The 12455-nt window shown below is 44.8% G+C and overlaps 1 protein-coding gene across 2 annotated transcripts; it reads right to left on the reverse strand.

Annotated features, from left to right (window-relative positions):
• Positions 1-1030: 1030 nt before the first annotated feature.
• Positions 1031-8132, reverse strand: Npy2r (neuropeptide Y receptor Y2). Of its 2 annotated transcripts, none has more exons than XM_051157349.1 (2): positions 7953-8132; positions 1031-2328 (listed from the first exon to the last, which is right to left on the reverse strand). In XM_051157349.1, exon 2 carries the CDS (start codon positions 2298-2300, stop codon positions 1155-1157), a length of 1146 nt encoding a protein of 381 aa, XP_051013306.1. In that variant the 5' UTR covers positions 2301-2328; positions 7953-8132; the 3' UTR covers positions 1031-1154. The 2 variants fall into 2 exon arrangements, with proteins under 2 accessions (XP_051013306.1, XP_051013305.1); XM_051157348.1 differs by having other exon boundaries at positions 1031-2347.
• Between the last annotated feature and the right edge of the window lie 4323 nt (positions 8133-12455).

The raw sequence follows: 12455 nt of genomic DNA on the forward strand, positions 1-12455 counted from the left end.
AATAAAAGCTAAATACATAAAATCATAAAGTGAAAATTGCTAATGCTCCTCTATTTATAGATATTCTTTTTTGTGTGTGTATATATATATTTGTTACCCAAAAATATAGCCATTTTGAAAAGGAAAAACGTATGTGAAATTTGTTGAAAAGCAAACATTTGCAAAGTGGAATAAACTCAGTCCTTGAGATTTCTTACCAAATAGGTCCACTTTAATGAAATTATCTTTTTACTTATCATAAATTGGTTTACTGAACATGAACTCCAAAGAAAATAATTCTGCAGTATCTGTAAACATTAGGACTTGGGGGCGGGGCAGAGGAACTGCTTACAACTAAGCTCAAATTGTTACACAGTTCTATGTCATCTGGCTTAATCTTTAATGAGAACTTTGCTTCCACGCAGGAACGGTAACAGAAGTTATATAGACTTTAACGATTAGCAGCAAGCCGAAGGACTAAATTGCTTGTTTGCTATCTAAACAGCATCTACATAAAGCAGGAAAGGCTCAAAACAAGAAATAAAACACTTCTTTTCCATCTGATAATTTCAGATTGCTCACTGAGTATATAAAGATTTCCCACATCATTGCCAAAATATTAATTGTGTGGCAAATCTGTTTATTCTCTTGCAAGCAATGTTTACCTATAGTATTCGCATTTGGGTTTCATCTTAGGAAGGACAATAAAACCAAAATACCGTAGCAAGGAACTATGGCTCCCTGGGGACATTTGAGTTTTCTAGGAGCTTTTCATCAACTGATTGAGGGGAGCAGTGGTGTCCACAGCATCCCTGATGCAGATCCTACTGTGCCTTCAAGAGATACCACTTACTTCTCCTTTTTAGCCACGCAGATACCAATTCCTTGATCAGCTTTCCTTCACTCTGGCAAAACAGTCAAAAGTACTTCCGTCCTTTCCTCATAACTCAAGCAACCATGTGAACATCAGGAATCAAACCACTGTGCCAAAGCAAAGTGGTTTATTTTCACCTCAGGTCTGCCAGCCAGTTTTCCAGGAACAGTACTCCTGTACTTCATTCTGATGCTTTTCAGTCAATCCAAAGGGAGGTCTGCATGCACCAACCGGAAAACCTTCCCTAACCACATTGGTAGCTCCGGTCAGAATTCATCCGTGTGCTCTCACACCTGCCTTCTTAAACGTTAGTAGCTTCTGAAAAAGAGTCGGTGGGACCACTGTTCTTTTTGACCTCTAGGTTCTTTTTAGCCTTGAACGTCATGGACACCTCCGAGTGAATGGCATCCAACCTCTGCTCGCACCGGAAGGCTGAGAGGAAAGCTTTTCGATAGTTGCTGTTCATCCAACCATAGAGAAGGGGGTTGGCGAAGGTGGAGCACATGGCGATAATGTGGAGCACTGTGAAGATGAGTTTGTATTCCTTCAGGTCAAGGACATGGTTGTCAATGTCCACCGCCAGTTGGAAGGCATGGAGCGGCAGCCAGCTGACTGCAAACACCACTACCACACATACCAGCATTTTGGTTGTTTTGTGCCTTCGCTGATGGTAGTGGTCACTCGCAGCTCCGGGACTGACGTGGTTCTTCAGCTTACTCCAGATACGGGTATAGGAGAAAGATATGATGCCCAAAGGCAAAACATAGAGGATTAGCAAGGTGGAAAGGCTGTAGACTGTGCCATACACGCTCTTCTCCTCCCCAGGCCATTTCTCAGTACAGGCCACAATCTCAAAGTCTGGAATGATCTCAATCAGTGAGTACTCCCGGAAGATGGCCAGGGGACTTGCCAGCAGGGCACTGATGACCCACGCCAGGCCAATAATCAGGAAGCTGATTCGCTTGGAGATCTTGCTCTCCAGGTGGTAGACAATGCAGCGATGGCGGTCCAGAGCGATGACCGTCAACGTTATGGTGGACACTTGTACTGCCAGGCCCTGGGCATAGGGCACCAGGTGGCACAGGACTGGACCCATTTTCCACTCCCCCATTAAAGTATAAATAAGAGTGAATGGCAGGCACAGGGTGTTCACCAAAAGGTCTGCCACCGCCAGGTTGGCGATGAAAAAGTTGGTTACTGTGCGCATGCTCTTGAATTTGATCACCACATGGATCACCAGGGAGTTGCCAACTACCCCCAGCAAGATGATGGAGCAATAGGCCAATATGAGGACCACCTGCACCTCAACGAGCTTGGTGCTGTCTATAAGTTCGGGTTCCGGGTCAGGAGGCAGCTCACCTCTAGGAGTGGTGTGCCCTGGCCCAAAGGGCTCGACCTTTGCTTCCATTGTTTGATTCTCATCTGCCTCCGCACCTACTGGGCCCATCTTCAGCACCACTTCAGTTTCACTTGGCCTGCAAACAGCACAAGAATCTATAATAAAAAATAACATAGGAAACCACTAGTGAAACACAACCATCCGAAAGGGTTTGGTTTAGTTTAGGCTGAGCTCCTCTGGACAGCCATGCTCTGACTCATAACACTGGAGATCACATAACAGCTTGATAAAGCAAGTCTATTCACAACTAGGGTGGGTCAATCAGGTATTTACAATATCAATTATCATGATAAGAATGCATTTTTGTTTTATTTTGTTCTAATTTATTATAATTTATTCAGATTGCATCCCCATTGTTATCCCCTCATTTGTGCCTTCCCATTCCTAAGTCCCCACTCTCCCTCACTCTTCTCCCTAATCCTCTCCCCCTAGACCTCTGAAAGAAGGGGACCTTCTCCCCCACCATGTGACCACAGCCTATCAAGTCTCCTTAGGATAGCCTGCTTCCCCTTCCTCTGTGTGTCCACCTGGCCTCCCCACCAAGAGGAAGTAATCAAACCGGGGGGGGGGGGTGTGCACCAGAGTTCATGGTAGAGGCTGTCCCTGCTCTCCCTGCTCTCGTGGAGAATGAACTGTCCATTGGCTACATCTAAATATAGGTCTGAATAGAGTTTGTGCAGGTGCGTCCGCCTGCCTTGACTGTCTTTTTGTGGTGCATCTGAACCCTCTGGCTCCTTCCATCCCTCTACTCTTCCATACCACTTTCAGTACTCTACCCAGAATCTGGCTGCCCAGCTCAGCATCTGTTCTGATCCCCTGCTGGGTGGAGTCTCTCAGAGGACATCTGTGTTGGACTGATAGCCACTTACAGGGGAATATATGCTGTACATATCATTCTGCATCTGGGTTATAGTTTTTATAGGTGAGAAACAGTTCTTCAATGAATGAGATAAAATAGTTTCCATTTTAATGCAATTTGAATGTAATAAAATTTGTCAATTTTATGATTGCTATGAAATCAACAAATCAACTTTAAAGAAACATGTCACCCTCTTAACTGTTAGAAACTTAAGAACACAGTATAGAAAAGCACAGATAAAGCCTATGCTGAGTGCTGGATCTTCGGGAGAATAAAATAAGGCAAAACGAGTGGACTCTCTCTCTCTCTCTCTCTCTCTCTCTCTCTCTCTCTCTCTCTCTCTCTCTCTCTCTCTCTCTCTCTCTCTCTCTCCCTCTCCCTCTGTGTGTGTGTCTTTTTCTTTTCTTCATGAATGTATGTATGTATATAGGCAAAAATAAACCCCAGGTGCAACCCAGGTTGTTTTTGAGACAAGCTTCTCACTGGCCTACAACTCACCAACTAGGCCAGTCTTTCTGACCAATGAACCCCACAGATCCAACTTTTTCTACCTCCTTAGTCCTCCTATTACAAGCACACTGTTGTTTTGATTTTTACTGGGCCAGTTGGTGTTTAAAATAAAACCTGTGTTGAGATGTTGCTTCATTTAATAGCCAGAAAGTAACTTCCCACATAACTTAGAGCAGAAGCCTACAAAGTTACAGCATTCAGAATATGCCTGGGTTTGAAGTTTCCCACCTGCTTCCAAATAGAGAAATTTGGGTACTTTTCTTTCCCTCCTGCCCTACACCTCATAATTTTGCAGCCTGTGTGATATGCTGCGCTCAATACACTAATTAATGCCCATAAAGTTAAAAAGAAGAGATAAGCATTCTAAGCTTTCTTGTTTGCTTGAGTTGCCTCATGATTTAAAGAACCCCTAACTAGTCTCCTACCTCTGTCTAGCACCCATCTCTTCTCATCTTTTCTTATCACCAAAACCAAACTGCATTGATTTTGCTTGGCTCAATTTCTAACCATAATTATTCTTATAGTTGTGCATCTTGTTTCTAATTTCCTTTCTTTCTTTCTGTTTCTTTCATTCATTAATTTATTGGTTTAGCAGGTAAAGGCATACACAATTCACCATGGTGGTACTGTGACATTTACTGAAACATGCATTTAGCCATCCTGTATCCTGAAGGGAGAACCCCGCTGGGTGTTAAGACAGCTGATAATACCTCCACTAGATTGGTTAAAACAATGTGTTTGCTTGTACTGTAAATTCATTGTTAAGTGTATAAAAGCATACAGATTCAATACCCTCGTGGTAACACCTTGCAATTGTGCATATGTTCACGAAAGGTTTCATCTTAGTTCAGAAGATCTTTTAATTAGTTTGGTTTGTTTATCAGTCATAATAGCATCTGCTACCATTGGTTGATGAACTGTGTTTAGTGAGCACAGTCACAGATAATGCTGCCTGGCCCCACGTGCCTCCCACCGCCCCACGCTCCATTTCACATCTTTGCTGCCTCTGACCTGCTCTGTAGCACGAAGCTGCACAGAACCTTCCCTCACTTCCAGTCTCCCAAGTATCGGGACCTGGCTGGGTTGAATCAGTGGAAGGCACTTGGAGCATGAGGAGAGCTGGTTCGGTGGGTGAAATGCTTGCCATGCAGGTATTGGGAAATGAAAAGAGCCCTTGTAAAGCAAGATGCTGAGTGAATATCTATACTCCCAGCTCCATTGCAAGATGGGTGATAGAGACAGGAGAATTCTCAGAAGCTTGTGGGTCAGGTATCCTGGTGGATGCAGTTGCGAACAAGAGACCCTGTCTCAGAAAGAATCAAGGTGGAAAGTGAGGACCTACACCTGAAGTTGTGCTCTGACCACTGCATGTGTGCAGCGTCCCACTTGCACATACATGCCTGCATACATACATATATGCATACATGCATTCCTACATACACACATACCCTAAACACACACATTATATATGCCCTACACACACACACAATACACACACACATGCATGCTCTACACATATACCACCCCTGCACTCACACACACTTATACTTATGAACATGCATGCACACGCATCGTAGACTCATAAACCTACACACATCATACACACATATACAATTTTAAAAAAATAAACTGCATGAAGAAAAAGCAAGATGAAGGGAAAAAAAAACCAAGGCTTGTTCCTTCCTCTCTCTGTGCTGTGGGTAGTGCTCTGTGGCCCTGAAACCCACAGTGAACACCTATTGTGACCGTTTCACGTGTATGGGCCTGTTTCTTGGGCCTAGGTCACACTACCTCTTCCCTTGAGGTATTAATGAGGCACTGTTCTTGTGATCCCAAATTGGCCTAACTTTCAGTCTCTGCCTCCCAGTAACTATATGACTAGGTTCTTTGCATGAATTCCTCTCTTCTACATGCCTGGCTGGGCTTTCTTCTTTCATGATCTGCTCCAAGCACATTTTAATCTGCTCTCTCAGTAAAACAAATATTGCCCCTTAGTATGACATTCAAGGCTTAATGCCATCTCTGCAGAAGCTCCGTGCTGATGCCCCTTGATGATGTCCCAACCCACACCTGCTGTTCCATCATACTCAATGGGTACCGAGTCTAGAATGCCTCAGGCTTCCCCATGCCTCTCTGTCCTCTGTGCGGTGGACTGAGGACTCCATCACTATCCTGGGTATCCAAACAGCTCCTGCTCACTTCTCCCCCTGCCCATGGCTCAGGCCTCACTACAACGGTTCCACGTGTCCAACTTAGGACAGCAATCTCTTTGCAGATAAAAACTGGAACTCCTAGATTCACCGCTTAATCTTGCAGAGCACCATCTAGTGCATTAAAGCCACTCAGTGATTGGACAAAACCAATATAAAGCTAAACAAGAGTACATTTTTACTAATAACTACTACCGCCTGTTTAATGCAAGGAGAAAGTCAATCCTGTTCTGTACCGAATATCATAGCACTCAGGGTTCCTTGCTGTGCCGTGGCAGCCTCGTGCTTGTGTATTTGTTCTTAATCAAGCACAAGCTTCTGCAAGAAGTTTGGCCTAAGACCCTTTTAACCCAGTTCTTGATCATAACCTTTTAAGTTGCACGCCAGCATATTCCTCCACATTGATTTATTTTATTTCAAATGCTTTTATCTCTTCCATTCTCTTACAGACACACACACACACACACACACACACACACTCCTAGGCAGCTGGGAGGTTTTTGCTGTACTGGTTTAGTCTTCATAGGTCAACAATAGGTTTCAAACAGAAGGTTCCAGGCATACCAGCCCCACTACCCATTGTGGAAACAGCATTTGAGCCATGATCCATCTGCTATCCTCTACTGCTTCTCCCAGGCTGAGATGATGACCTTGGAGAGCAGAGTTACCATACAAGTCAACTAGAGTAGAGCACACTCCGAAAGTTGGACTTTGAAGGTTGCCCAGACAGAGCTGAGAATAAGCACCAGGTTGAAGGGCAGCGGGAGGAGGAGTGCATTTGATTCGTTGACTATTTCCTTCCTTCCTTTCAATCCTATTTTCTTTGCTCTGAAGTCCTTTTACTTAAGGCTCTTCTGCAAGGACGGTTATTGATCGACAAGCTATTACCGTATGAACAGGATGAGCTGCATTTAGGCACAGTACTAGCCCTGGGCTGGGGCAAAGCATCACCCAGAACACTGAATTTAACATTCGCTTCTGGAAAAGTACAAGAGAAAAGGAGTCCAAGAGGACCTGCCCTGTGTGACAGTCAGGAGGACACCCCTAAACAAGCCAGAAGCAAGCGGGGTGGGAGGGGTCGGGTAGGAGGTGGGGGTAGGGGAAGAGCTTTTCCTTGAAACAAGGCGAAATGCAACATTCAGGTTATTTGAGAAATTCAAAACTACTAATAGTGCTGTTTCCTTGAACAGGTACACTTGTAGCGAATTTGTTACACAGCACTTGAGGGCAGTGAATTTTTTTTTTTTTTCTTCTTCTGAGGCTGAAGGTGCCTTAATGGTTTGGAAAGCGTCACTGCTTTGACTACAGGATGAAATCTGTGAGTTTGCAAGTTACTTCTGCACTAGAATCACTCCAAGTGGGCAAAGCTCGACATCCTATCAAGTACAACTTCCAGGAATGTTTTCCCAGGGGAAAACCCACAGACATTATGCTGCAAACAATAATTGCCTGCACCTGTTTGTCCTTCTGGGAGTAGGGGGGGAGGTGGGACTTTAACAATACTACCTGTGATTGCTTGCCTAAGTAGAGCGATGGGTGGATCATTTAAAAGTCCCTGAATGCTTCTCTTTCCGGTATTTGTGGTTCCTGTCTACGACAGACAGCGGTGTTGTCTCCTGCATGCCACTAGTTTTAAAGGACTGGTCCTTACTAAGAAAGGCATTTAAATGTTAATTGAGCTCCTGCCACCCAACCATAGATTTCTGCAAGTACGTGGTGATCCCATCTAGGGGAAATGAATGGAAGTCTAAATAAATGTCTATTTTTGAATAGCTTTGGAAAATCCAACCTCACCTTGCACTTAAGAAAGTACTTGGCTTTTAAAAGACGCGCGGCAGAATCATATCTCACTGCCTCAGACTGAGGACCCGACCAAGAAATAGTCAATAACCTTCAGTAGGAAAGGAAAAGTCCAGCAAAAGAAGGAAACAGAAGTGGGAATGGTACTAACCAGCCTAGTTCCTCTGTCCCAGCTAAATGTGAGGAGGAAGGCGCCCCTTAGAAATACCTCCCCATCTCCTGTTCCCGTCATCCCTCCCCCCACCTCGTCCCCCCACAGGACCCCTGGTTCCTTTAGGGCTGGCTGCTCATGATCTCAGGAGAGCTATAGTTTGAACTTACTGCGTCGACCCTTGTGTTTCTGCTCAGCCGAGGAAGCCAGGAATATGTAGCCAACAGATTATTTAGACAGCTAGTTCCGAGGCGGTCCTGGGTGACTTCCAAAGCAGTTCAGATTCTGTGTGGGACAGAGTGAGCTGGCGAGCAGGAGCCGGAACGGGAGCCTTTGCAATGCTGTCACCACCTGGCCACCACTAAAGGCCACTGACTGGATCAGGGACCCCGCGCTGCACTGCACTGCGCAGAGCCCAGTAGGAGGGGAGAGGGAAGAAGGAGGAGGGTCGGAGATGGTGGTGGAAGCGAACCCCGCCCTGGAAGGAAACTACACAGGTACCGGGGCTGCAGAGCGATGGCCTCACAGAGGAGTGAGCCAGATAAGTTAGTTCCTGGTGGCCAGGACCACTGTCGCCAACCTCGGTAGCATCCGCATCCTATGCAGCGCAGCTCCCCAATCGCACGTTGCTACCACTCCCAGCAGCAGCTACCCTCACTCCATTTAGGACTTTATCTAATCCGCAGAGGAAAGTCGGAGGCAGGGGCAAGCCCCTACTGCAGGGAGGGAGCTGAGGTCCCGGCTACTTGAAAGAGGGACAGATACCTCTGGTTTGTGGGACAGCGTGAGCTGGTGAGTCAGGCTGGAGAGAAGCTCTGTACCTCAATGCCGGGAATCCCATAGGGTTGAGACTTCTCTTGTGTAGGAGCGAAGAACTGGCCCCAATGGAGCTGGATTCCAAGGACAAACTGCCGGCACTGCCTTTCCACAGAGAGGGCGCAGGGACCGCGGTAACCCACGCGCAGAGCCTGGTGGTCCAGGAGCAGCGATGCCCTTAACAGGTGTTTATGGAACCCCGTGCCTTCAGATCACAAACCCGAGGTGTCCCCGCGGTCCACTGGCAAAGGCTGTCATTCAGAAAGAACACAGAGTACAGAAGGGGGTCTTAAACAAAACAGTCTTTCTTCGTCCTGTTAGTTGACTTCAAAATTCTTTGCCCTTGGGTCTTAGAGCATCCAAGATTTCAGAGGAGCGGGAGCTAGCGAGCCTCTGCGAATGTTCCTCTGGTTTGAAGCCTGCCGGCTGAATTCTCTTGTAGAAGTAAAATAGGACAGATGGGACGTCCACTCGCCAACACTGGCAGGGCCAGGGAGGGGCAGTCCTCAACTTTACCCCCCAAAACTTTTCATTCAAAGGCAGTCCAGAGGTTTGCTGCATGTCTCTTTTCTTTCATTAGTTTTTAAAGGGGGCAGTAGAGTCTTAAATCAAGGAGGCTTGCAACTGGAAGCTAGGCTTGCCTTTTAAACACATGGTCTCCCGTGGATGCGCAAGTCCCCTCACTGCACTGATTTGTTGTGTTGCTTTGTTTTGTTTTTAATTTCTGAAATGAGGATGAATACACAGGTGATCAGAATTTCTCTGAAACATGCAAAAAAGCTGTTGGGTTAGATTAGGTTTCTCCATCTAAAACTACAAGTTACACTTAGCTGTTTTTAAAAGATAACAAATACACCCCCATGTAGTACTAATGACTCCTGTCATGTGAGAAGTGGGTTTTCAGTTCCCTGAGCTCTGACTATCACACACGCTAATCTTATGTTGTAGGACATATTCAATCTGAAATCAACCTTCAATTCACGTGATGGCATGCTAGAGATGACACCTATAAAACAGTGTTGCTTGAGCCTTTCAGTCACCAGAACACAAAAGTAAACAGGTGTGGGAGTAGGCATGATGTTTTACAAGCTCTGCTTAAAGTCCTTTTGCAAGTTTTTTTTTTTTTTTCTGCTGTTGTTGGGTTTCTTTGGTTGCTTTGCTTTTCTGTTTGTGTGTGTGTGTGTGTGTGTGTCTGTCTGTCTGTCTGTCTGTCTGTCTGTGTGGTTTAGGGAAATAGCTCTTGCTCATCTATATGCTTTAGCCAAACAGATTTCATGTTTACTTTTTTTTTTAAGGGATACTGGGGAATGAGGGAACCTAATACATCACAAATGCTAGAGTGTCCTGCCTTTAAGCTGCAGCTTCAAGCTTTTTTTTTTTTTTTTTTTCCTGGTTTTGTTGTTTGTTTTTGTTTGAGGACTGTATTTTGCAAAGTTTCCCAGACTGGTCAGATATGGATGTGCTCTGTAGCTCAGGCAGGCCTTGAACCTGTTTATCATCCTGAAGAGTTGGGGTTGCAGTGGGCAGGCAGGTACCATCAGGTCCAGCTTTCCGTGTTTCTTAGCATCAGGAAAGTGAAGAAGAGACTTTGGAAGAGTAGCACAGGAACTCTTCCTCAAAACACAGAAGCAAATATCCAAGAAAGCTGATGAGCAGCGTTGCTGAAAGTGATTTTAATCCATCTCACCAGCAGGGATTGCACTAACCACTCTCCTCTCATAGCACTGGCTTTCAAAGGCTGCTAAGTGAACAGTGAGCTCACTTCCTTGCAGGCATGCCATCATTTTAAAAGAGTCACATGGCTCCATACGCCTCTGGTCATCAGCTCCCTTAATCATGAAAGACCTCAGAGACCCAGGTCATCCAATACAGTACAGAACTGGACAAGAAGCTGGTCCATGAGGTGAAAGTCACTTTACACTACAGCATATTATCCACATGGCTTTGCCAACTGGTGACAGTGCACCTTTATTTGGGTTCTGAGTAAAGTACTTTAAGGCATCCATGTTACAAACCACGGGAACGATGACACTCTGAGGCAGGGCCATCAGCTTGTGGACGTGGGGAAGTGGTGACTAGTCCAAATGGAAGCAGGACAGGATCATCAAATCTGATTTCTCTTTTGTCGAGTACTTTAGTTTTTTGGGCAATTTTATACCTTTCCAGAATAGGTGCTAACCTTTCCTCAAACAGGGAGAAGACAGGAAGCCCCAAAATGCATATATAGTTAGGGCAGCAGCATTGCTGTGAGAGCAGGTTGGATTGTGGGGGAAACAGCAAGCAGCGTTGGTGTGAGCTCAGGTTAGACTGTGGGGGAAAAAAGAAAATGATAAGAGCTCACTCAGGCCAAGAAATACACAGGACACACAGGAACCAACGGCAGAAGCCTGTTCTCAAGTTTCCATAGCTGCCCTGCAAAAATCTACATTTAATACACTTAAATCTCATTTTTAAAAATAAGCAAAATTCATATTCTTAAAAACATAGACCTGTGAGATGACTCGAAGGGTTATGCAGGTGTCACCAAGCCTAACAACCTGAGTTAGATTTCTGGGGCTATTCATAATGGAAGGAAATTATCGATTCTTACTTGTGAAGTACACACACACACACAAACACACACACTCCTACAAACACACACACACAGGCCTATGCACACACACACACATACATGCACCTGAACACACACCTATATACATATACCCTGCACACACAATTACACACATACCTACACAGAAGCATGCTTACACATACCACACAGGCATACACACACCTACACACAAACTCCCCCCTGCACACACACACACCTACACACACATACACATACCCTGAACACACACATACCCACACATACCACACAGGCAGACACGTACATATGTACATATAACCCTATACACACACATGTGTAAATGTAATAAAGCATCTTTTGAAATGAAATGGTACAAAGTCATTTTTTCAAAGTCAAAATTCAAAGTGAGCATAGCAAAATAAGTGAGATGGTAAGTAGACAGAAACGTAGAAGAAAGAAAAAAGGGAAGAAAGGACAGAGCAGTCCTCTGTACGAGTGGGGATGGTCTTCAGGGGATGTCTGAAACCATGATAAAGCTTGATTATAAATTTTGACTCTGAAGATATTAATAACAATAACCAATAAAGAAATAGAGTAATTTTAATATCAGAATGTGATAAGAGTTTTATGAGCATGCCTCTCTTGAGTATTGCGCTGTAGTTAGCATTCTTGTGATGATGAGATGTGACACCTCGTCTTTATCTGAATCACATCACTATTGTGCTTTGGGGCCGTTGCTATAAAACAAGAGTTGTGAAGATCTTTTCTCAGTCTGTAGGCTGCCGCTTTGTTCTCTTGACAGTGTCTCCTGCCTTACAGAAGCTTCTCAGCCTCATGAGGTCTCATTTATTAATTGTTGACCTGAAGGCCTGGGCTGTTGGTGTTCTGTTCAGGAAGTTGTCTCCTGTGCCATTGTGTTCCAGACTCGTCCCCACTTTTTCTTCTAACCAGTTTAGTATCTCTTGTTTTATGTTGAGGTCTTTGATCCACTTAGACTTGAGTTTTGTGCATGGTGACAAATATGAGTCTAATTGCATTTTTTTTTTTTTTTTTTTTTTTTACACATAGACATCCAGTTAGACCAGCACCATTTGTTGAAGATGCTATCCTTTTTCCATTGAATAGATTTGGCTTCTTTGTCAAAAATCAGGTGACCATATGTGTGTGGATTCATTTCTGAGCATATACAGGGGGAGGAGGTCCCCCTTAGTCACAGTCATAGGGGAAGGGAGTAAGGGGAAAATGGGAGGGAGGGAGGAATGGGAGGATACAAGGGATGGGATAATGT

This window comes from Acomys russatus, chromosome 15 (genome assembly GCF_903995435.1).
Source record: "Acomys russatus chromosome 15, mAcoRus1.1, whole genome shotgun sequence".
Classification (NCBI taxonomy): Eukaryota; Metazoa; Chordata; class Mammalia; order Rodentia; family Muridae; genus Acomys; species Acomys russatus.